The 25,258-nt window shown below is 38.9% G+C and overlaps 1 protein-coding gene across 1 annotated transcript; it reads left to right on the forward strand.

Annotated features, from left to right (window-relative positions):
• The first annotated feature begins 5,887 nt into the window (after positions 1–5,887).
• Positions 5,888–7,770, forward strand: LOC103422288 (peroxidase 7-like). Its single transcript, XM_008360334.4, has 3 exons — positions 5,888–6,283; positions 6,638–6,980; positions 7,277–7,770. The coding sequence occupies exons 1-3, from the start codon at positions 5,963–5,965 to the stop codon at positions 7,681–7,683; spliced, it is 1,071 nt and encodes a 356-aa protein (XP_008358556.2). The 5' UTR covers positions 5,888–5,962; the 3' UTR covers positions 7,684–7,770.
• The last annotated feature ends 17,488 nt before the right edge of the window (positions 7,771–25,258 follow it).

Consider the following 25,258-nt stretch of genomic DNA (forward strand, 5'->3'; position numbering starts at 1 on the left):
CTACTCAGAAAGTGAGCGGTTGAATTTCTAAATTTTAATCAACCAAACTATGAAGAATATAGAATATTTCTGCACTTGAAAGTTGCAAGCTTTACAAAGTCAACAGAGTTCCCCCAAACCCTAGTCATTCCCTACGTAACCCAATTAACTTACTTCTAGTTCCATCCTACTCTTAATATATATAATTTAATTTGATTAATTAATCATGTTTTGGTAGCTTAAGTCTTAGATGTATGATAGAAATGTAATACCATATACTTTATATGTCATGCTTATTGGGTTTGAGATACCAAATCCTCATGTCCTTTTGTCCATTCAATAATCATAGTTGTTTGATATATAAGCTTGATTGGTTGCATGCAATATACTAAACCCTATTTTTACTCCAATTTGTGTGTATTATTTGTTCTGTTTGCCCACTCAATAATCATAGTTGTTTGATGATGATTTCTCAATTCTTGTACTTCTCATTGATATGGATTTTTATAAATTTGGAAATAAATTATTGTGTGGTACCTGAACAAAGCTACATGACGTAACTAATGAAGGAAGTTGAGGTTTCATTTTAAAATTAATTGTTGATGCTAAGGTAGTCTACATAAGCACATGTAAGGTTCTTCAACATTTTGATATGAGACGATGCTAAGCATCCTCAAAATCAATTCATGTGTTATAGTATAATTGAATGAAGAGTTTATAAATACTTTACAAAGATTACCCACATAGTCGTGTTTCAATAATGTTTGCCCTTTTTTCTAGCTTTCGCGACTCTTTGGAGAAAAACTCCTTCAGAACATTATCTTAATAATTATTAGTTAATCAGTATAGCGTCATGAATAGTCTTCTTCATATAGTAGGCCATGCTCTTCCAGACTTCCATGCACATTTACATCAATAATTTCATAAAGTTGAAAATAAAACCAAAAACGCAGTTGTCAGTTTATACGAAAGTGTATATTACTTAGAAGTTGATGAGATGTGTTTATTTGGTAAGCATGCAACGACTCAATACACATTCTTCTTCCAGCCACAAAAGCTGCTGATATCTTTTGTATAACTGACACGGTGTTTTGGTCTATTGTGCAGCGTTTGCGATTATTTATCTGTCTGCGATAGAGTCTGATTCAAAGCAAGCTCACATTTTTTTGTTTTCACCTTAACCTCCAACAACTCATAGTAATTGATAACATTGAAACTCCCTTCATTAAATATATTTACTGATGTATAAAATATACAAGCAAGAATACCATGCATGTGAACCTTTTCCCCTCTGTTACCTCCACCAACCTATTAAAAGATCGAGTGCTATTTTATTGACATGTATACAACTGATCATTGTTGCATGCATGGAGTCACCTACTTGGTAATTAAGTTCATGTTATATCAGACAGTTCATTTCTTATATATTAATCTAAATGAGACAATATTACTTTGTAATATATTCTTATAAAATGAGATTTTATAGTATACTCTGGGGTATCTTAAACTTTAGAGTTTTAGGCCGTAAATTCTTTACCAATAATACAACAATATTTAACAACTAAAAACTCAAATTATAGGATACCTCAAAGCGTAATATAATTTTTTTCCTCGTAAAAGCATTGCTAGTTTTGTTGTTAACTTGCCAGGCTGATCGTTACCGTTGATGCTGACGGACTGTTGCTGCATGGTGTGAGCCTCAAACAGCATCTACTCTTAATTATTTTGGAAAATTTAGCAATTGATGCGTATTCTAGGTCAGGATATTTTTTGGTATTTTATGTCATAAGATTTTCTAGTAAGATATATAATTAGTGTTACGATTGCTTTCTTATTATTTATTAAGGTTTACAAATGATTTCCCCTTTTTTTAATAAAAAAAATACACTCTGTAATAAAAGAATGAAATTTTGATAAGATTTGTCGTTTGGATATGTAGACATCTTGAAATATAGAATTTGGAAAAGATATATTATTATTATTATTATTATTATTATTATTATTATTATTATTGTCAAATGATAAATTTTATTTAATCAAGTCAAATTAATAAGTTTACATCCACAACAAGAATATTAAAAAGAAAATCGAGACCAATACAATCCCAAACGGTCCTGGACTGATCACCGATAAAAGTCTAGCTTGAGTTTCACAACAAGTATGTTGTCCTGGCTTCACTAAATTAAGAGAAAATGATCGTTTTTGTCAATCAAATGTTAAAGTTTAAACCCGTGATCGCATGCTGAGGTAATACATACAAAAAAATAGGCTTAATTACTATATCTGCAATGGACTATAAATTACGTAAAGATCAGAAGAATATTAACTTTTCAATCGATTAATTATTATTTCTAAATTAAGCAAGCCTGGATCTGCATGCCAATATTCCTCACAGATTAGTATTAATTATAAAGTAATCTGTATTGTATTTGTGCATACGCTAGAATCATGACTAGGAGGGCGAAAGCTTGGACGAATTAACGAGTGGTTAGACAATTACAAAATGGTTGAGATAAATAAATTGTACAATTATATGCTTATATTCTTAGTCCAAGAGAATACGACGGAGACGATGATACTTAATAGACTACTTAAACCCATGATCACCTGATTCACAATATATCTTCTTTGTTGACTCGTAATATTATATAATCAATATTTGATTAATATCCGTTTGCAAAATTTGTACACTATTGCAAAATATGGGTTAGGCCAATCGGCTCAAGCGGTGTAATCTCTATTTTGCACTAAGTTGAAATTCTCATTTCGTGTAAATTTTAGAACAGGTATTTCTCGATTCCCCCTTTCCCCCCAAAAAGCAAAGCTGACAATTTCTCTATGAACTTTAATTTTAGCCATTTACTCTCATGAACTTTATAATTGACCAATTTCTGCTTGATATTTAATTTTAGCCGATTGCTCCTGAACTTTTATAATTACCAATTTTCTCACTGAACTTTATAATTGGCCAATTTCTCCCTTAACTTTAATTTTAGCAGATTACCTGCTAAACTTTTATAATTGGTAATTTCCCCCGAACTTTAATTTTATAATTGCAAAAAGGTAATTTCATCGCTAATGTGGACAACATATTGTTTCTCTTTTTCTCTTCTCTTTTGTTAGTTCACTCCTTACACTTTTTGTTTGAATTTTAGGGTTTAAGGGGAAATTACAATTGAGGGGAAAAATTGGTCAATTATAAAAGTTCAAAGGAGTAATTGGCTAAAACTAAAATTCAAGGAGAAATTGGTCAATTATAAAAGTTTAGGGGGATAGAATTAAAGTTCATGAAGAAATTGGCAGCTCCTTGCAAGTTTAGAGAAAAAAAAGTGCATATACCTCATTTTAGAATGATGTACTATTGCCAAAAATCGTGCATTGCTTGTATAATTGCAAGCATCTGTTGAAGTTTACTTTCTGGTAACATGATTCGAACTTTCAAGCCTTTTGCAAATTTATGTGAAAATATTTGACATGCAAATTAATTGTCAAATGATGAGGATAGAACAAATGAGGGGCAAGTATATGGACATGCATGATGCAGGGACTTATATCATTATTTTAAGGATTTGAAGTAGACGAGCTTAGCTTTTGTTCTACTTCAAACGTACATAAATCCCGGATTGAGATTCTCTGGATCATACTCTGGAGCCCGATTGACTAATCTGGATTGTTTAATTTAAATTTTGTGATCCTCATTAGCTCATCTCATTGACTCACTTCACAAACAATCTCTCTCTCCAACGCCCATATATTTTTCTTTTAAACTGTTTGAATTGCTCGATCTGTAGGCTCTGAAGTGTAAAATCCAGAGAGAATCTCAATCCATAAATCCCGACACCACTCGACACTTTCGAGCTTTCCATATTGGATTGGATCTATCTTACTTAATACCTCAACAATTGAACAGTTTTTCTGCAACTTTTTTATGATATTAGTGGCAATATATTTGGTTAATTTAACCATAAGCAATGTGGCTTTAACATGATCAGAAGCATTTAATGAATTGTGCTGCCTGCACCTCACACACAACCTCTCTCCAATGCCCAAATATCTCTCTCTTGAACGGTTCATATTGCTAAGTCCATAAACTCCGCAGTGTGAGATTCGAAGAGAATCTCAACACCACTCGAAACTTTTCGAGCATTCAATATTGGATTTGATCTGTCTTAATTTTATCTCAACAAATGAACAGTTTTTTTGCAACTTTTTTATGCTATTAGTGCCAATATATTTGGTTAATTTAACCATAAACAATGGGATTTTAACATCATAAGCATTTCATGAATTGTGCTAGGTAACTGTGATACTCACCAACTTAAGAAACTTGGGGTCACAGTAGAGCAAAACAAAAAGTGATATGGACGAGGGGTTGGGCCAAACGCCAAGGGAAGGTCGCCACCCTGAGGGATTAGGGTCTTCTTCACCTACAAGGCCAATTTATTACACGTCGATTTGTTTTTTGTTGCCACCTACCCATAGCAGATAGGGTGTCAACAAAAAAGTTCATTCCGAGTTAAGAGTAAGTTGGCCTACCCATAGCGTAACATTCCGAGTTAAGAGTTCAAGATATGCAAAGTTTTGGATTCCACGCTGATTTTCCGGGCATTGGTCTTCGTCTGCAAGCTAAATTCATCTCAATTGATCATATTGATTTGCTTACCTACACATAGTTGGTAGGGTGCCCTTATATTACCTTCAAAGCTTGGGTTTTGGCTTAATCTCATTATACAATCAATCACTTTAATGCCCAGCTTAATCATAAGCTCATGCTACTAGGCTCGACAATCATAAAGTTTAATGTAACTCCTATAAAGTTGGGTGTCATCACACTATTCCCTGATGTGGGGCTCCAACCACTTAATATGTAAACGGTACAAAACAAGTTTAATATGTAAACGGTGCAAAACAAGTAATGAGAAGAACCCAAGTTTTAACCCTTTGCCTCTGCCATTTGTGAGTAATATGGAGACGACGGACCAAAAACATGATCCGTGCCCTTCAAGAAAGAGCTAACTGGAGCACTTTCATAACATTAACTTTGGTTTTTTTCTTTGCTTTCGAACTCCTTTTTTTTTTTTTTTTTTAGTATATCGATATTTGTATACTATGGGGAGGAGGAGTTCAGCTAAGTCGCACAATGAGCAGCCTAATTTAGTATCAAATTTGTCATCCATGAGATTTAAACTCTTTTTTAATTTTTTTTTTAATTTTGATAAAAATGGATCTGAAAGTTTTGTCGTTGGAGCGTAATGATTCTTGGACCTTAGTTTGAACGGGTTTGGCCTTAAAAACTTTGAGTTAATTCATTCGAAGGGATAATTGGGCTAAGGTTTTGTGACCCAACTTACTCTATGTGCAGGCCAACTCTCTTTTCAGTTGTTGGAGTAGATATGTGTTATGATAATGTTTACGTCCCGTTACATACTTACATTCATGTTCGAATCCTTTTATTTTTATTTTATAAATCATACTAGTTTAGAATATCGGTTTGTCAAAGAGTTACCGAACTTTTCCTTATTTTGAAAGAAAACAGCTAGTAAAAGTGAAACTAGAAGTTTCAAAATTCTAATTGTAGTTAAAAATTGTCTTAATATCCAATGAAAATCATATGTATCATGATGAAACCATATCACACAGATACGCGGCATCGCATTAGTTCTTTGAACAATGAAGAAATATTATTGCATTAGGTTTTGTGAAAGTCAATGTTTTTCAAACTAAAAAATTAAAGCAATCATTGTCAAGCTCTACATAGTACATACATGCTAGCATGTCATCTCCATTTGCAGGGGGTGCTTCCCACGTAGTCCTCAACTAATTAATGATTAAACTAATTGTTATTCCAATTAGATCCTCTAATCACCAATACCATATGCAATATATAAACAAAGTTTGTCAACACGCTTTCATTGGAAGGCAAAGCAGCTAGCGTAGTTTTTCAATCTTGGGCATATAGTCTGTACACTTCTGCACAAGAAATATGAATTCCATAGTTTCCTTGCTCTTAGTTCTTCTTCTTGTTGTTGAATTAAATGCTTCTTCATCTTACCCAGAACACGGTCACGATCGCCATGATGAAGAAACAAACGAGTCCTGGGAGGGAGCAACAACTCTAACTCTAACACTTCCAACAATATCAGACGATTTGCCCTTTGGAGAGTTTCTTTCCAATTCCTACTATCACAGGAGTTGTCCAGACCTTGAAGGTATTATAAGTAGGAAGGTGAAGCAATGGCTTAAGGAGGATTACAGCCTAGCAGCTGGCCTCATGAGGTTGCACTTCCATGACTGTGCCATCAGGGTAAGAATATTATGGCTTAATTAACCTTCACATTATATATTAATTATTGACTACTTCTATTTAAACACACAAAACTAACCACATATTGATCACCGCCTTTATAGAGGTTGGCACCCCGCCATTTTATGTATGTATATGTTGTACGTGACTAATAATATTTATTTGAAGAATGGATTAGTAATGTAGTTAATTTTGTGTCTCTAATAATTTTTTGAAGCTTGATGGACCAATAGTACTTAGAAAAGAGTTGGCCAGCTTCCATACATCCATCTAAAAAAATTAGAAATTTATTTATTTATTGCTTGGTATTTGATTTCTTTTAATCACAATTATAATGATTTGAAACACATGTAGGGATGTGATGCCTCCATCTTATTAAACCATGAAGGAAGTGAGAGGGAAGGCAAGGCCAGCAAGACACTGAGAGGGTTTGAAGTGATAGATGATATCAAGGCAGAGGTTGAGAAGAAGTGCCCAAAAACAGTTTCTTGTGCAGACATTTTGACTGCAGCTGCAAGAGATGCTACTGTTCAAATTGGAGGTCCATACTGGGCTGTCCCCTATGGGAGGAAAGATGGAAAAGTTTCGATTGCTAAGGAAACTGAGATGGTTCCCATGGGTCATGAAGACATAACTAGTTTACTTGAGATTTTTCAATCACAGGGCTTGAATGTGGTTGACTTGGTTGTTCTCTCAGGTGAACCATCTAGTCCGCTTGCATTTCAATTGCATATGTATTTTCATTCAATCAATTTAACATGTTATGTTGTCACGCTGTCAATTTAGACCTTACATTACATACATGTTTTATTGCCACACTATCACTTTGAACAACACATTAAAACATGAACCAAACCTAATACTAAGAATTTAGATTGACAGTCTGATAATATAATATTCAAATTTGTGTGATAACAAAAAATGTTAAAGTTTGCCTACAACTCGAACAAAAATCTGGTTGCTTTTATTGACATAAATGGATTTCATCTGTAGGGGCACACACCATAGGAAGGTCTTCATGTGAATCCGTACAACACAGACTCTTTAACTTCAGTGGAACTGCCAAGCCTGATCCATCCCTTGATGCGCAGTACTTGAGCTACTTGGAAAGAAAATGTAGATGGGCATCAGACTATGCTGATCTTGATGCTGTAACTCCACATAAATTTGACACTGCATACTACATAAATCTGCAGAAGAAGATGGGACTTTTATCCACAGATCAAATGTTGTATTCTGATCCAAGGACTAAATCTCTTGTCAGTGCTTTTGCTTCCCAGCCATCAGTCTTCCACTACCAGTTTGGAATATCCATGGCCAAACTAGGGAATGTTCAAGTCCTCACCGGTCAAAATGAAGGCGAAATTCGAACCAATTGCAACTTTGTCAACTCTTATTAAGACCTTTAATTATAATAAGAAACGGTCTCAAATGCTTACCATGTTTTGCTTAATTAATTAACCATATGATATAAATGAATTTAATCACTTGTTCGCTCATGTTCAACATCCTTTCTTCTCTCTCTACAATTTCCTATTATTTCCCATTTGTTTGATGTTCGCCTCCTGCTCAATTATTAGAATATCAAAGCTGACAATATATCTATATATTATTGATATTTTCTTAACGGTTTCTCAACAATGAGTGATATTGTGCTTAGCACATCTCAAGGAAGAAAAACTTAATTAAGTGTATCTGGTTTGTTTTATATCTCTAGTCACTCGATCAATCATATATTTAGAAAGATTGATATATAGGTAGATAACTATACACAAGCGATTATAGGTAAAATTTTAGGAAAACTAATAAAAATGATTTGAAAACTTTGAGTTTTAATGATAAGGACAAAATAAATAGTAAAGTGAATAGTACTAGGATTAACTTTTTAGTGTAAAAATATGAATTTTCGTTAAAGTGAACATGAGTTTTTCGTTTAAGTTCTCTAAAATCTTTTCATACAAAAATAAAACAACCTCATTTGATATATTTGGCTGATAAGCCCGGTCAGCAGCCAAGCCAGTTTCAAATGTTGTCTTCCCGCTCTCCTTTATTGCACACTTCGACTACAACTCAAAATCCTCAACAAATTGAGTCTGCGAGATAATCCAACCTTCTATCATTATCACATGTAGCTTACAAGACGACCCAAACCCTAATTTGATGGACAAACAATGGGTTTATGAGAAAGAAGCTCCTTAGTCTCGCAAGGCCTGTTTTTTATTTTCCTTTTTTCCTTCCCCTAGTGGCTGGGTGGTGGTCACAGTATGAGAAACTTTATACGGTCCTTGAAAAAACAATGCAATAAAAAGAAAAGAAAAGAAAAGAAGGGCTCTGCATTAATTGAATCATCCTGGACCTAAATGACAAGCAATCTTTGACACCTTTATCCTCTAGGGTTAAGCAAGCATCTCTGAGTCTCTGACTCATGCTCTGTGGGCTCTATTTTGTCCTCTTCCCAAGGAACTATGGGGTTGTTTGCAGGCGCGCCCTCACTGTGTCAGAAAGGTCAAACCAAGCAAACTGTCCCTTTATCAGGCAAATAAAAGAAAAAGTTAAACCTAAATATATAGTATCTTTGGATAACATCTTATATCTAATCCAAATTCTTTTTTTATTTATCTTAAACTTCATAAACCATGAGTTAAATCATACTTTTAGTTATATATATATATATATATATAATATTGAAATGAATATGTTGTAATACAGAAGCTAGAAAGATTACATTTGATGTTTTGTTTATTTGTTCATTTCTTAAAGAAATGAATCATCCTCAAAGACATGGGAAATTAGTCCACAAACATCTTGTTTTCCCCTTTTTTATTTGGACGGTGCTATCTACATACCTCTCTTTACTTTCCACATATTCTATGTTAATTTCTGTTCTTTTATCATCTTCAATTCATTCAATTCGACAGTCAAAAATTGAAAGATGTGTGTGAAAGATAAAAAGAAGTGTGTAGATACACCACCCTTTATTTGTTAGGTCTCTCTCTCATTTAAACTTTCGCAGATATAAACCCTACAAGCATTTCAAATCTTGTACCATTTCTTTTTCTTTTCCATCTTGAGCTATGAGCAGCCTTAGTCTACAAATCCAAACCTTCATTTCATCACCAACCTAGAAGCTGCCAAGTCTAGAACTTGCTGAATGATTTGAATACAAGCAAAAAAATCGTCTTGCATGGCTAGTAATGCAAAATCATCTACCACCACTTTTACAACCCTCCTCTTCTTTCTTCTCATCACATTTCAAATCACCGTGGCTCAAAAGAAGCATAGCTTGCCAATCCCAGGTACCAGTAGTACTTCCTCGAGATCACTTGGAGTTGGAGTCATCACTAAGAAAAATGCTATCGTGGAATCTTCTACAAGAAGACCCTCACACGGCATCATCAATTCAAAGGCTGATCACGATTTTACAGGCGAATCGGGACGAAGGAGAGGAGTAGGGTTTCAGGTTCGTCGTGGGAGGCAGCCAATCCCATGGAAAGAAAATATGTTCAGAGCCGGTGCACATGAAGTTCCAAGTGGTCCGAATCCCATTTCAAATAGATGAGGAGTAATATTGAGGAAGCTAGCATAACAAACGTGATCAAAGTAGATATATATGATCAAGAGAAAGAAATTTAATAAAAACAAAGAACGTATAGTCTGGGATTTTCTCCTTCTTTGTGGCCTGTCTTTTCTGCCATTTATTTATATGTCGCTGCTGTAATGTCACTACAGCTTAATGATCATATGTTATTTTTAATCTATTCCATAGTATATGCTAGATATTTGGAACTTTCAGACAATCATTTTGCCATTATAAGTAGGATGTATATGATCATATTCAAGTAGTAATGGTCTTCATGGTCATCATCATTAAGCTATTTTTGTTTTCTGCACAATTGTCTTCTCTCTTGCCACCCGCATTCCCTATTCTTTTGGATGTACATAATAAAATAATTGCGGTTGATTATTGTTCAAAAATGTAATCTAGCGTTGCCTATCAAATAATTATTAGTATTTTGCTCTTTTCCCGCTTCGAATGGATTCATGCATATAATAATATATAACACTAGGATGAAGCAATCATCATCGATTACTAATTGGATGAATGAATATGGAATGAATTACATAGGACTAGGACAAGATGTTTCTTATTTGAAGAATTTTTTCTTGGTTTTTCCCTTTTCTTTTTTGAAAAAAAAAACAAGCATGTTTGTAGTTAAGGCACCTGATGTGGGGTTTGCTTTTTTGCTTTGTATCAGTTGTCAAAAGAGAAAAAAAGTAAGAAAAAATAATTGGATTTTGCCTTTTGAGAATGCTCATGTGAGTGGATTACGTGTCATTTTATTTGCTGGAGCTAGCTACACATAACTATTATGTTCCCTTGGGTTGTGGATAAACACAGAGAAGGGACATAATGATTCACAAATTGTGATGGGTTTGAGGCTTTTATTTGAGAGACTAGACTTCACTTGCAAATATATGCAATAATTAAAGGAAAAATTAAAATGAAAATTAACGAAAAGTAAAAAAAAAAAAATCTCTTTTAATGAAAAGTTATTTTTAAAGGTATAGTGAATAGTATCAGGAAAATGTATAAATGTAATTTTTCGTTAAAAATGAACAGTACCAGAAGTGTTTTGTTAAAACTCCCAAAATTAAAAGGAAACTAATGAAAATGACTTGAAAACTTTGAGTTTTAACGATAAGGACAAAATAAAGGGTAAAGTGAATAGTACCATGATTGACTTTTTAGTGTAACAATATGGTTTTTCGTTAAAGTAAACAGTACCGCGAGTTTTTAGTTAAAATTCTCTTTTAAAAGGAAAATAAAGGTTCCCAAAACTTTGTGAGGATTTTAAAGATTCTTCAATTACATCCGTTTATCGTACATTGTGCGGTCAGAAATTATTGTAAATTTTTTTATTTAAAATTGAATATAAACAGTACCTGACAAAAACTATCCTCACGATGTACGATAAACAGATCAAATTGAAAGATCTCTGAGATCCTCACAAAAAGAGAGATTTTTCAGTGTGACCGTCACACGAGGTGGTACATCACGTGTTTCTTTATAAATGGTGGGTTATGTGTATTAAAAGGTTAATAACTTAAAAATTAAAATTTTCACCATGCATAAAAATACGTAGTGTACCATCCGTGTTCTCATCACAACTAAAATTTCTCCACAAAAAGGAGAAAATTTTCATTGTGATGGGAACATGGGTGGTACACCACGTGTTTTTATATAAATGGTAGGAAATTATATTTTTTAAGTTATTAACTTTTTAGCATACATATTCCACCATTGATATAGTGACACGTCATGTATCACTCGTTCCAGTCATATTCTCTCCACAAAAAGCCGGATCCTCACTCCCCAAAACCCCCATTGTTTTGCGTGTAAAGTTACACAGACCTGGCATCCAAAGCAATGGTGAAGAACGAAGAAGGGTTTCTTTTTAAATTTAGGGGAATATCCCTAAATAACCCTTGTTGCTTGATTGGAACTACATCGATACCCTTTATTAGTCTTTGATAAGTCTCTTCCTTTTAAAAGCTGAAGCTGCTGAACCAGAACCATGAAAGCGTGGTTTTCATCGTCGCGTACCTCATGCAGTTATCCTCTTCTACTAGCTCTTGTTTGCTTATGAGTGGAGCTGCTTGGCACTTTGGCAATAAGGTTACATGATCTTCAATAATCATGGAAAAGATTGACCAAACTCTGCATGTTGTTCAAAATTTCATAAAATGTGGTCATGCATGTGCTCCATGTTATTGTTATATATGAAACTTCATTTTTTCATATTTGTTTTTATGTGATGAACAACTACGAAACCTTAAGTTTGAGCTAACTACTCATAAATTATCATTTCAACTATCAGTTTATTGTTACCCTTGTACAAAATGTTAGACGAGGTAATTCTAAGTTCAAATCTCCTTACTCGTCCATCAAAACTACTAAAAAATTAATCAATTCTAAATTTGTTCAATGGATGGATAATATGGTTGGGCTTAATTATATTTCTCTGTGCAATGCAGATGATCTCTTAATCTCTTTTTGTCATTTGGCTATTTTATATATATGTGAACGAGAAATATATAATGGAAAGTGAGAAAATATCTGCAATGGTATATTCCATCATCCCAAAGAACCCTTTGAGAAAGCATGCTTAAGTCAAAGACAAAGACACATAATTGTTTCCTAATGATTCTTCCCATCTCGCTCTCTGAGATGGTGTTATCGTCTAGAGGAGGAAGATTAGGCGGTTCCCCTTTGGAATCAAAGCATAATTCTGCCTTCACTTTTGATATTGAGTGAGCTCTTAATTATCACTTATTTTATCACTTTAATAAGAAAACTTTTGTGTCCAAGACTCAAGCAACCCTTTCCCTATATATACACTTTTATATATATATATATATATATATATATATGTGTGTGTATAGCCCTGCCCAATGCAGAAATCTTGGGTATAAAACACAGAGAAAGAAAAATCACCCACCAAAGATAACACCAGCAGTCAAGTCATCCAATAAAGAGACGAAAAGAATTGCTTGTCTCTTTTGATCAAAGTCATCAGAGTCTTTTCGTACCTTTCTTTATTACAAGCAATTCTTTCTTTCAAAGGAGACAAGCAATTCTTTTCATCTCTTTATTGGATGACTTGATTGCTGGTGTTACTTTGGTGGGTGATTTTTCCATCTGTGTTAGCAAGTCATCCCTGCCCTATGGTCTTCTACCGAAAAAGTTCTCTCTTGCAACCATTCCACCAAAATAAACGAGTGCTTTACTTTTTTAATACATGACAAACAAAGGTTCTTTCTTGCAACCATTTCACCAAATTAAACGAGTGATTCACATTTTTACAAGTGACAAATATTAATTAATTGTTGACACCATTTAGACTATAAAATGATTGCGAGACAATCTCTCATTATACAGAGCTATAAACACGAAATGAAAATTGAATAGTCACAGTTTAATTCCTTGGTTCTAAAATGGACAATTCAGAAAAATAATGATAATTACCATTGTCACTTTACTAAATTTCACAATCATTTTACAAAGTACTTTCTTTGTTACATTTGGTGTTAAGGGAGACCAAAGGCGGAGAGTGAGGATTCAAACCTTGGCCTAAGTGTGCGGTAAATACTCTTAAACAACGGAGATACAAACCTCGACACAAGTACTATTTTCAGACTCACTATCTACCTGTTGGTATCTCTACAAAGGAAATAAAAACAAAACTCCTCGGAAGGCAAAGACCAACAATCGCGCCTTCTTATATCTCCTCACAGTAGCGTTGCCTTGTGTTTGAGCCCATAAATGGCTTCGGCATGGTGAGCATTAAGATTGCTACACTCGAGCATCAAAAGAAATCCCAAGCTTTGCACATTTGTAAAACTTTTGTGAGAGCATTTTTCCACCTTTCACACTTGTCAGCGCATGTAAAATAGTCATTCCTGTGATCCGTGATCCAATCCATGCACCCAAACCATCACTTTTGGAATCAAGGCATTCCTAATTTGGCCTGTCATCCTGATCTCCCTTAAACCCTACGGATTAGAAGAAAATCAGAGGTCAATAAAATGGGGAGAATGGCACGAAGAATGAGAGCACAAGAGAAGTAGAGAGTATGTACTTTCAGCTCTTCGCCAGCACCCAGTTGAGGGGATTGTGTTACAGAATTTATATATCCTCGAAAGGCAGTTTACCAGACTTAATACTTCAAAGTCGTAAATTGCAGTCCTCTCCGCCTAAAAGAAAAATATATAAGAAAACGTCGAAGGCTAGAACTTGCCCAAAATAAATGGCATAAGCAATAATAATATTCACCTGACATGACAAATCTCTCAGATGGGTCAACTCCAAGCTGCAAAGTGCAAACGAGTATCGGAATTCACATGCCCCTCGTAAGATTGTACAGCTCCTCTTTGGATTAGGCGTTGGTGGTAAAGCTTCACCTGAAAAAAAAACAAGAACTAATCAGAATGACATTGACCAAAATCGTTGCAGCAGCAACCTTAGAAAAAAACCATATCTGGATGTTTTCGCCTTTTCCCTGAGGTTACTTACTACCCAGGCATCAACCCAGTTCTTTCTCTTTAAAAAAATTGGACCTCTAGTCATGGAATGCAAAATTTTAGTTGATTGCTAGATATCTGATGTGTTGAGAGGAACAGGGTAATGTATATATAGATGACAATGAATTCAGCTCAAGCAAGGACCATTAAAAACATTCATGTTCTTATTAATGATTGTCAAGTGTTGCATATCTAAAGACCTGTGTTACACAGCATAAGAAAAGATGCCGACACTTCCAAACCTGCAATTCATGCAAATCCGCCCCAAAGCACCATCACTTAACTCTTTTTGTTTCCTGATACTTCCACACCTGCAATTCATAGAACACCAAAATAAAACAAATTACAATTTCCTGCCGTCATTTGTTGCAAGTTTCCTGCTGTAACCTATACGTTGCAAGTTTCCTGCTGCAACCTATATGTTGCTGGATTCTAAACTTGGCCCTGCATGCCAAATATAGACTCACAGAGGCTTACAGTAAAATTTTGAAATTAAATGTATACTGTTACGTCTAATAATGGTATATATGCTATTCCTAATAAAAAAAGAACAAAAAAATCTGTCAGTATGAATTAGGGCACTAATCAAGCTGAAAGTAAAACCTGGAAACAAATTGGTGGAAATCATAATGTGCTAATTGGTAAACTTAACTTTAAAATCTTAAACTGAAGGCCTACATTAACATACCACAGGATGGCATGCTTGTGCCTTTTGGAATTCCTCATTGAAGTTACACCTCCCTTATTGAAAGGAATGAGATTACCGCATAACTCCCTAGCCTGAAGCATCTTAGAAGTTCTTACACTTGTTCGCCTACATGAGTTGTTCGCCTACAGCAAGATGAATTACAGCCAGAGTCAAGTATTTTGACAATTATGTAAATCACCGTAATAAAAGCATAACAAAACAGAGAATAAGAAGCTATGGTAATCTCAGAGAAGAAACAACTACTTTACATCTATGTGTTCAATAAGTAATACGATGCAAAATACATATAATAAAAGGGATGCCTGCCTAGAAATTCACTAGTTTAGTTGCAACCTTACAACAGTGGACACTAATCTATGATTAAGGTCATTAATATGCTAACCACAGCAAAAGAAATTATCACTACAAGGACATGATCTTGCGGCTATCGAACTAATTAAACGGCAACAGATTTTACTCAGCTAACCACTCCATTTATCTAAGTTTTAATATGGGAGCTGCAGTCGACAAACCAAAATATTCATCCTGTATGACATGAAATTCTTGGCATGCCATTTTAGAGTGCTAATAGCAATTCTCTAACTCTAAGGTGTAAATACTAAATACACAAAATTCCCAGCAAGCCATAAATTTTTTCGAACTAGCTCGATTCTAATGACAATTGTAAGTAACCTCTCATTAGTGTGACATGAAAAACTCACTATAAGTAACTAAAGAGCTTCAACAAAGCAATTGGAACACAAAAGTGAACTCCCCAACCAAAACACAAGTAGCAACAAAACATAAATCCAAGTGATAGCCCATAAAAAATAGAAACATCCAGAGCAATGTCAAGCTTAAAAACAGTAAAAACAACAAAGATACAAACTTTGAAACAGGAAAAACTGCTAACAACATGCAAACCTGGAAAAGCAAAAAATTTGGGTTCAAAGTTCAAATGCAGAACAACCAGCGTACCTTGGCCGGCGTCTGAGCTCTGGAAGAAGCAGAAGCAGTCATACGACGAGAGCCCGGGATGGGGCCTTTGAGTGGGAAGTACCTATTCTTCTCCCATCATAGTAAAACCCAGGAAGATCTGAAGAGCCCGAATTCATAATCTGATCAGTGTTTCGAAAAAAACCCACAAAAATAAAGCTGAAAAAGTTGAAGGGATGAGATCTTATCGTACCTCCTGCCATGGTTTTGCAGAGAAACAGAGAGCAACGTTGAAGCTGCTGTGTCTTTTGTGTTGTTTAGCGCAGAAAAGGGGGGAAGGTGGTGGAAGTGTCGAAAAGGTGGAGGGCTTTATGGAAAACGGTCACGAGTCCCTACCATAACCGTTGATATCCGGGTTGCTGAGGTGGCGCTGTGGCGCAGACAAAATGTTGGAGATTGGAATGAGGATCTCATTCCGAAGATATCCTCACGTCTATTCATCATACATCATCGGTTAAAAATTATTATAAATTTTTTATTTAAAATTAAATATATAAAGTATATAACTAAAATTAATCGCACAATATACAATATATTCATATAATTGTAAGATTTCCGAAATGCGCTTTGATTCGGAAAGGATCCTCATTTGGAAGATTGACCGTCCCATATGCCTCCAAATCTTAAGGTATTCTATTAAACTGGGCTGGGCCCTGGACCGAAGGCTGTTGTTTTAGTCCACACAAATCCAAGTTGGGTCGGATCATCCAAATATTGAGGGATTTTCTCTGAGGAAAGTGAGCATGCATAAAAGAATGAATTTGTAAATCTTTATTTTATCACTTGTACGTGCAAAAAGTTGATGCTATTCACACTTACATGGCTTTTCACTTTTTTTCATCCAATTAAATGTATTGGAGATGATCAAATAACAAAAACAGATGATCAAATAACAAAAACTAACAAATAATGTATGAGAAGTAAAAGAAAAAGTGCGGATAGCACCACTCCTAGAAAAATTATTGTTTGGGCCCAAAATATCAGCGTGGGCCGAGTAGAGAATCATTCTCGGCCCAGAAGGCCTTACGACAAGGTTATCAGGGATCGTTTAGTTTTGGATCGGTTAGGTCATGGGCTTCCAAACCTGGGTTGGTTAAGTCATGCTGCAAGACGAGTCGAATCCTGGTGCAATGAGGAGTCTCGACGAGATTAACAACTCGGAAGTGAATCTGGCTCGATATAGGACTGGGTTCAAAAGTATAGTGAAAAAGGACTGGTCGAGTTGGAGTTTGATTGGGAGAAGAAGTCCTAATCCGGGTAGGTTTTTAACTTGACCTTGAAGATATCCGATGCTATAAATAGAGGAGGTTGTGCATCGTTTGAGGCCCTTCCAATTCAACACACAACTACCCTGCGCAAACTCTCTCAACAACTTTGAGATTTTTTTTTATTTTCTCTTTTCGTTGACACATCAACAGCACTGTGAAAGCAACCGGTGATATCTTTAGTCGGCATAGATAGCTCTGTCGTCGTAGAATCAGCCGATCTCGCAGCATCTTCCGTTGGCATCAACAACACTGCGGCGAGGATGGTTGGTTATTTATCCAAGTCTCGGTCGAGAAGGATTTCCGGATCCTTATTGGTCGAGGTCATCTCATTAGCATTTTCGGCAAAATGAGGTGTTATAAGTTACTACATTCGGCACATTGAAAGCCGAATTTGATATTGAACTTCTCTAAGTTAGCAGCCTTGTCTTCAGGCTCTAGAACCCGAAGGCCGAGACAAGTTCCTTCCTTGGCCGCAGTCGCGAGATTCAGAAGTCAGCAGCGCACCCAACGCAATATCAACAAATTTTACTCCTCGACCGAGCTCGGCCGACGAGTTGACACGCCCTGCATACAACCGAAGGACGTAGTTAACTTACTAATTATTCGGTCTGCGCGCCACGTAGACTTGGTAGTTTTTAAGGTCAACAATTACGGTTAATTACTTAGACTTAAAATCTTTGGACAAAACGTCACTTACATAAATTTTTGTCTATGATTTTGGTAAGTTTGATCACGTGACTTGCACCTACCAACTTTTTTCATGTCAATTTCATCAGTTCATAACAAAATGAAGGTGAAAAACAGAAACGACCAATTTTTCATCATCAACTCATTTTATCTTGGTTAACTTAAACAACTGGATTAGTCAAATGGGGTGTGTGGATGCAAATTTTCTCCTCTTCGATCTTGGACGATTTTGCACCTACAAAACAACTAGCACCTTAGGTTAAGGCCAAGAGCCTCACGCCCCCACGATGAATGGGGGGGGGTTTTGGCCGAAGAACCTCCGATGCCAAAGTTAGAATTTTAGAGAGAAATAGTGTTTAGAGTATTTGTGATTTTTTGTGAGAGAGTTGGAATGAATTTTTGGTGAGAATATGTGTTTATTTATAGAGTTAGGGTTTGCCCTATTTGAATAATAGTAGCCAGCCATAGGGTTTTTGTGGGGGTTAATTTCATGTTTAATTTGCCAATTTATTGGCTAATTAAATATGAAAATAATAAATGGGTGGTTATAAAAATGAATGATTATTTTAATAAGGAAAATGGGAAAGATGAGGATGTTATGGAATGTTTGAAATAAATGGCTAATTGAATAAGGAAAAAATGAGGTAAAAACATATATGAAATAGGTTTTGAATTGTTACCCATTTTGGGTACTCCTGACTTGGTTGATGGATGATTCTCCACTGCTCGCGTGTAGGAGACCCGGTATGCCTCCAGGGTATTTTTGTCCTATTTTGTCCAAAAATCTACGTGTCGCCTAGTGAATATTTTTGGCTCCACAAATGCCCCCACACCTGTTGGGCTGCTCGTAGGAAAGGGCAGCAGGTGTAGAGATCTTCTTGCTTTAGGAAACGTAGGATTGCTTCTTATTTTGATGTTGATTCTCTCTTTAATTGGAAATTAGGCCCTTCTAGGAAAGGGAAATAAACTTCTCTCAAAGCCTATTTAAGTCCACCTTAAGTGGGTTATTAAATCAACTTTGGAGAGCAATTTATTCTACCCCACAAGAGAGAGAAAGTTAGAGGATATTTGTTCCCCCTCCTCTAGCAATCTTCTACATCTTGCCCGTGCAAAGGACCGTCTTTCGTTGATTTCTTCATCTTCTCCGTGCTGCACCGATGTAAGAAAAATTTAATTTTTCTTGCCTTCTTCTTGGATTAGTGCTATTGCGGGGCAGCCGTCGGGGTGGTGCAGTACGTCGGCTGGCAGGGGCCAGGAGTTGGCTCGGCATGGGCCGAGGAGATGTCGTGGCAGGGACCACTGCTTGGGCAGACTTGGCTTGGCTTGAGCCAAGGGCAGCTTGTGCGGCTGGGGTCGCGGATTGTGGCGCTGGGGCGCAGTGCTAGGCGAGCCGCATGGCTAATGTCCTTTGGGCTCTTGGACTTGACTCGGGCCAGGCTGGCGATTGAGAGAAATGAGGAGATTACGGGTCTCATGGAATGCTGGAATGTTGGGCATGCAGGCCTTCTGCCTGCTGGAATGCTGGGTTGAGCTCCCTTGCTGAGTACCATGAATGTCGTTGGCTGCTTAGTCTTCTTTGCTGAAAGAAATGTGGGCTGCTCCAGAAAGATGAGGTAAAGAGGATCAAGGCGGATGCATTGGCTCGTTTGATCGCTGTCGTGGAGCTTACTATGAATGAAGATGGAAAGAATAGATCTTCCCCGCCTGCTCATGAGATGCCTAGTTAAAAAAAAACTGAAGACTTCTTCTGCTGCTCATGAGGGTCCGCTTGCTACCGAAAGGTATGTGATTGACATGACTTCTTCTAATGGGAAGAAAAATAAGGCTGCTAGATCTAAGCATGTGGCGTCTTCCATGTTGAGAATGGCTAGTACAATTTTGGATAAGATTGCTCAGCGTAAAGGTTTTATCATGCCCCCAGTGCCGAAGTCTGTACCAGGACGTTCTTTGGGAGCCAAGTCCGGTTCACCTTTGTAGAGACTTGCTATTATGAAGAGTGGTAAGGTGGACTCTGCTGCTAAAGTGGCGCCAAAGCCTACTCCCTTTGCTGCTGAGATTGATTCGCCTTAGATTCAAGATCTTAAGCTTGCAATTTCTGAGCTTCGTTTCGCTACTTATGCTAAGAAGGTAGTGGATGAGCTGCAGCGCGTCCATGTTAGTCTGCTTAAGAAGAATGAGCAGCTGAAGGGTGAGAATGATGGGCTTGAGGTTTTAAGACCTTCTCCATTTCTTCGGAAGACTTGCTTGCTTTTACTTTTAAGGCTTCCATTGGTGAAGTAGTTGGAGAAGTTAGTGCCCAGACTGGGGCAGCCAGGGGTGAAGCGTCGGATGATGCCGCTGCTAAGAGCGTTACGGCTGTTGAAAGTGTGGCGACCGAGTAGTCGTGGGATGTCCAAGCTGCTGTAGTGTAGTATTTTAGGTAGCCTTTAGGATTTTCTTTGTTTTTCCTTGTAGCTTTTGTTTTGCTTGAACTCCTTCGGCCTTTGCTAGTTGTTTATAAACATGTTTTCCTTCGTTTTTCTTCATCTCACTTCTTTTGTTCATGCCCTAACCTTTAGACTTGATAGACCAGTGGCAGGCATGCTACTTTTTTATAAGCAGACAAACTTGCGTAGCCTATGCAGCCGTAGGTGTTGGTGTAGAACTTTGCAAAGTTGTTAGCCATAGGGTTGGCAGCCGGATGCCTTACTTACAGAAGCAAACAAGTCCGCGTAACCACTAGGCTGTTAACCTTGACTTTCTTCAATTCCGTAGGTTGCGTAGCAAGTATCACAACACTTTAGGACTTGGTGTAGGTTGTTCCGCGCTTGGCAGAGGTGAAGCTTATCGACTACGTAGCATGTCGGCAGTGGATAAAACTTCGTATATGCGCGCTAGCTTGTTTAACTTTTCACAAGAATGTGCGGTTGTATAAGTCTAGTGCGGCTTCACTGCTCGAAGGGCAAGCCATAGGCAGTCTTCCGGAATCCGTAGGCTACCTTAGTGCACTCGGTAGCAGCTTTAGGATTCCAGGGCAACCGTCCATCGGATGTACTGCGTAATGTGCCCTCTCCGTCTCTAGGGCCCGGTTCCCCACGGATTAGGCCAAGAGACCCAAAATCCTTCAGTTAGCTAAGCCTTGAAAAAGACCATTGCGGCTACTTCTAGGAATCCCGTCGCAAGCCATCGTGCATCTAGTTATACTAGGGCAGCCAGACTCATCCACGTCTGGATATTCGGAGTGTAAAGTTTATCCTCCCGTCTTGGAGAGCTAACCCATATGGGTGTCGGAGAATTGGTTTACCCTCTCGCACTGGAGAGCATGGTTGGTCCCTTGGGGGGCGCAATTCCTGCGATGAGTCCCTAAGAAGGGCGCAGTCTTCTTTTGAAGTGCAGGAGTGATTAGTTGTTGTAAGCATGCAGCCAAGCTAAGTTGTGATTACTTCTAAATTCCTCATTGAAAAACGAGTGAAACGAACGAGAACTTTAGCTGTAAGGTAGGAACTGCATAACAACTGGATAGTCCTCAGCTTGTGAGGTGGTGCCCGTCGAGCTTATTGAGTCTTCGGGTTTTGATGTAGCGGGAGGTCACACATGGTACTTCTTCAGATTGTAGGCCATCCATTTCTTTTCAATCTTTTTACCGCTTCATGGTGGTGAGGGTGTAATTACTCTTGCCCCCTACTTTGCTGATCTTGTACGGACCTTCCCAGATGGGATCCATCTTTTTGGAGCCTTCTCTGCCGGCAATGATGAAGGTTTTTCTGCGTCGTCGACATGCAAATGCCAGAAGTCTCCATAGGGTGGAGTAGGCGCAGCTAGAGTGTGCTCGGCTACTTTTGAGGCATCGTTGGGCCGCTCTGTTGCGTCACCTAGGCTCGGCGTGAAGACGCAGTAGGGAGCTGTGGAGATGAGGCCATGTCATACGCAACAGGAGATGCTCAACTGCTGGTATTGGGCCACTCTAGAGTTGAATCATTGAGCAAGGGTCGGCTAGGGCCGTGTGATGCGCAGCAAGAAATGGTACTCAACTGCCGGTACATGTTGCTCCTATGTAGAATCTTTTAGGGTGACGAGGACAAAACTTGCTTTCGAGTGTGTCCTTCCAGTGTTGCGTTCGTCAGAAAACTTTACATCCGCTAGGGTCTACGCCTTTATCGTCGCGCGTTTGGATTGGGCAGAATAGTACGTCATTAGGATGATTGCATGCGTTTGAAAGTAAAACTTGTGCTTCTGGGTTGCAACAACTATCGCCAAAGTTAGCTTTTGAATTTTTAATAACATCGAGGAGAGCTTTTGAACTGTAGAATACAGGTAACTGTGGAATACAGGTAGTCGGGCCCCCATCTCTTCTCGCATGATGGTAGAGCTTATTGCTACTTTAGATACCGTCAAACATGCGAATAAGTCCTCCGCTGCTTCTAGGGAGGTGATGTCGGGTACTTTTTCAAGTCCTTGAATATGCATTGGCGAGCCTCATCCCAAAGTGCATGCTTCTCTGCTAAAGCAAAAGAGTCTGCCAGAGTTAGATCTTCTTTCATGATCAATTTTCTGAATAGCGGGTGGTCTGCTGGAAGTCCTTTTTGGAAGGCTGCTCTAGCTATCGAGTCGTTGCATCCGACTATTTTTGCCTTCTCTACTTTGAACCTCCTCACATAGTCGTGAAGTGACTCATTTGGGTTCTTCTTGACGTTGAACAAATGATCAGATTTCTTTTTGATCGAGCGATAGGATGAATATTCTTTGGTGAAAACCAAAGAAAGTTCGTAGAAATTCCGGATGGATTGTGGCGGCAGGGTGTAGAACCAATCTTGCGCCTCGCCTTGTAGAGTGGTGGCGAATATCTTGCACATAAGCTCATCATTGTTTCGATAAAGGATCACTGCGCTTCGGTAGCGCTTTAAGTGTCTCTCCGGGTCTTCATCCCCTTTGAAAAATGTGAAATGTGGCATGCTGAACTCTCGTGGAGGCTCTGCCTGCTCGATCTCGTCCTGTGAAGGGTGACCTGCTTATGTTGGTCATGTTCCGTCGTAGTGCATCGTCGGTGACCTCGTTGCGTTGGAAATCATGCAATCGTTTGGTCAAGAGTCTCTCTACTTCTTCCTGAATTTGCCTTTGTTGGGGTAGCGGAGCTCTCGGCTGCCCCCAGCCATGACTTGCTGGTCTAGGCTGCTCTTCCATGTGTTTGGCTCGTCTACGCCGCAGATGTAGTGCATGTGGTGCGTTTCTAGCAGGCGAGCGAGTTCTTCGCAGGCTGCTGGTTGAACTTAAGCTGGATTGAGTGACTGCTTCTCTCCGTCCGTCGTGCTGCATACTCTGATGTGAGGTGGATGATGCTTCTTGTGGGCTTAGCCGCGAATGAACACTTTGTCCGGAAGGTTGCTCATGTTGACTATCGGAGTGTGACCCCAACCGTGAATGTATGCTCATCCGTGGGCCTAGTCGAGAGTACACGCTCCTCCGCGCGCTAAGACGGGAGTATACACTATTTCGGGGGCCCAATCGGGAATGTACACTGCCTGAACGTTCAGCTCGTGGCTGGTCGAATGGCTGCTTGCTGGGACGCTGCTGGAAAGGTTCGTCTGCCCTTGTCCTACTTCGGGATACCTCGTCCGGGGCACGTTGGATCCCGATGCGTTGCAAAAGTTGATTCACCAAAGTTGTCTATTGTGCAAGGGCGCTCGTCAACTCTATGACTTGTCGAGACAAGTGTTGTTCGCCATTTGGATTGGAAGAGCTTGGAAGGAATGCGCCTCCTTGGGTAGTGGAAAGGTGGTAGACTCCAGGCGCGAGATTTGAGTTGGGAAATGTCAAATCCGTGAAAAAATGTGGTGAGAATGCCCCCGGCTTGATGGTAGGTCCGGATGGTTGAGATAGTCTTGGGCCGACTTGGGCTGCTTGGAAAGCCACGGGAGCAGGCTGGGCCGTGAGAGTGGGTTGCTCGTCGGGAGCAGGCTGAGTCACGAGAGCAGGCTGCTTGGCAGGAGCAGGCTGGGCCACGGGAGTGGGTTGCTCGTCGGGAGCAGGCTGGGTCACGAGAGCAGGCTGCTTGGCAGGAGCAGGCTGGGCCACGGGAGCAGGCTGCTTGGCAGGAGCAGGCTGGGCCACCGGAGTGGGCTGCTCGATGAAAGCAGGCTGGGCCACGGGAGTGGGCTGCTCGTCGGGAGCAGGCTGGGTCACGAGAGCAGGCTGCTCGGCAGGAGCAAGTTGGGCCGTGAGAATGGGTTGCTTGTGGTCTTGATACCGTGAGCCTTGGATGGCACGGCTCGGGCCGTGGTGAAGGCTCCATGGACCTCGCCACGAGTGGCTACCGAAGTAGCCATCGCGGTGGTTCCCATGGTGGCCGTGGTGAAGGCACCATGGACCTCGCCGCGGGTGGCTACCGAGGTAGCCACCACGGTGGTTCCCATGGTAGAAGCTTGTGGTGATGATGCCGCTTCCCTTATTGTCGCATTTTGCCTCACGGATCTCCGGGCCGTGGTGAAGGTTCCATGGACCTCGGCACGAGTGGCTACCGAAGTAGCCACCGCGGTGGTTCCCATGGTGGCCGTGGTGAAGGCACCATGGACCTCGCCGCGGGTGGCTACCGAGGTAGCCACCACGGTGGTTCCCATGGTGGAAGCTCGTGATGATGATGCCGCTCCCCTTATTGTCGCATTTAGCCTCACGGATCCCCGCAATCCCATTTCTTGAACATTAGAATTTTCACTTTTTGTGCGAGAGTCTTCTACGAGTATGGATTTCAACTCTCAATGAAAGCACCAATTTGTGGATGCAAATTTTCTCCTCTTCGATCTTGGACGATTTTGCACCTACAAAACAACTAGCACCTTAGGTTAAGGCCAAGAGCCTCACGCGCCCACGATGAATGGGGGGGCTTTGGCCGAAGAACCTCCGATGCCAAAGTTAGAATTTTAGAGAGAAATAGTGTTTAGAGTATTTGTGATTTTTTGTGAGAGAGTTGGAATGAATTTTTGGTGAGAATATGTGTTTATTTATAGAGTTAGGGTTTGCCCTATTTGAATAATAGTAGCCAGCCATAGGGTTTTTGTGGGGGTTAATTTCATGTTTAATTTGCCAATTTATTGGCTAATTAAATATGAAAATAATAAATGGGTGGTTATAAAAATGAATGATTATTTTAATAAGGAAAATGGGAAAGATGAGGATGTTATGGAATGTTTGAAATAAATGGCTAATTGAATAAGGAAAAAATGAGGTAAAAACATATATGAAATAGGTTTTGAATTGTTACCCATTTTGGGTACTCCTGAC

The sequence above is a fragment of the Malus domestica genome, chromosome 10, assembly GCF_042453785.1.
Source record: "Malus domestica chromosome 10, GDT2T_hap1".
Lineage (NCBI taxonomy): Eukaryota > Viridiplantae > Streptophyta > Magnoliopsida > Rosales > Rosaceae > Malus > Malus domestica.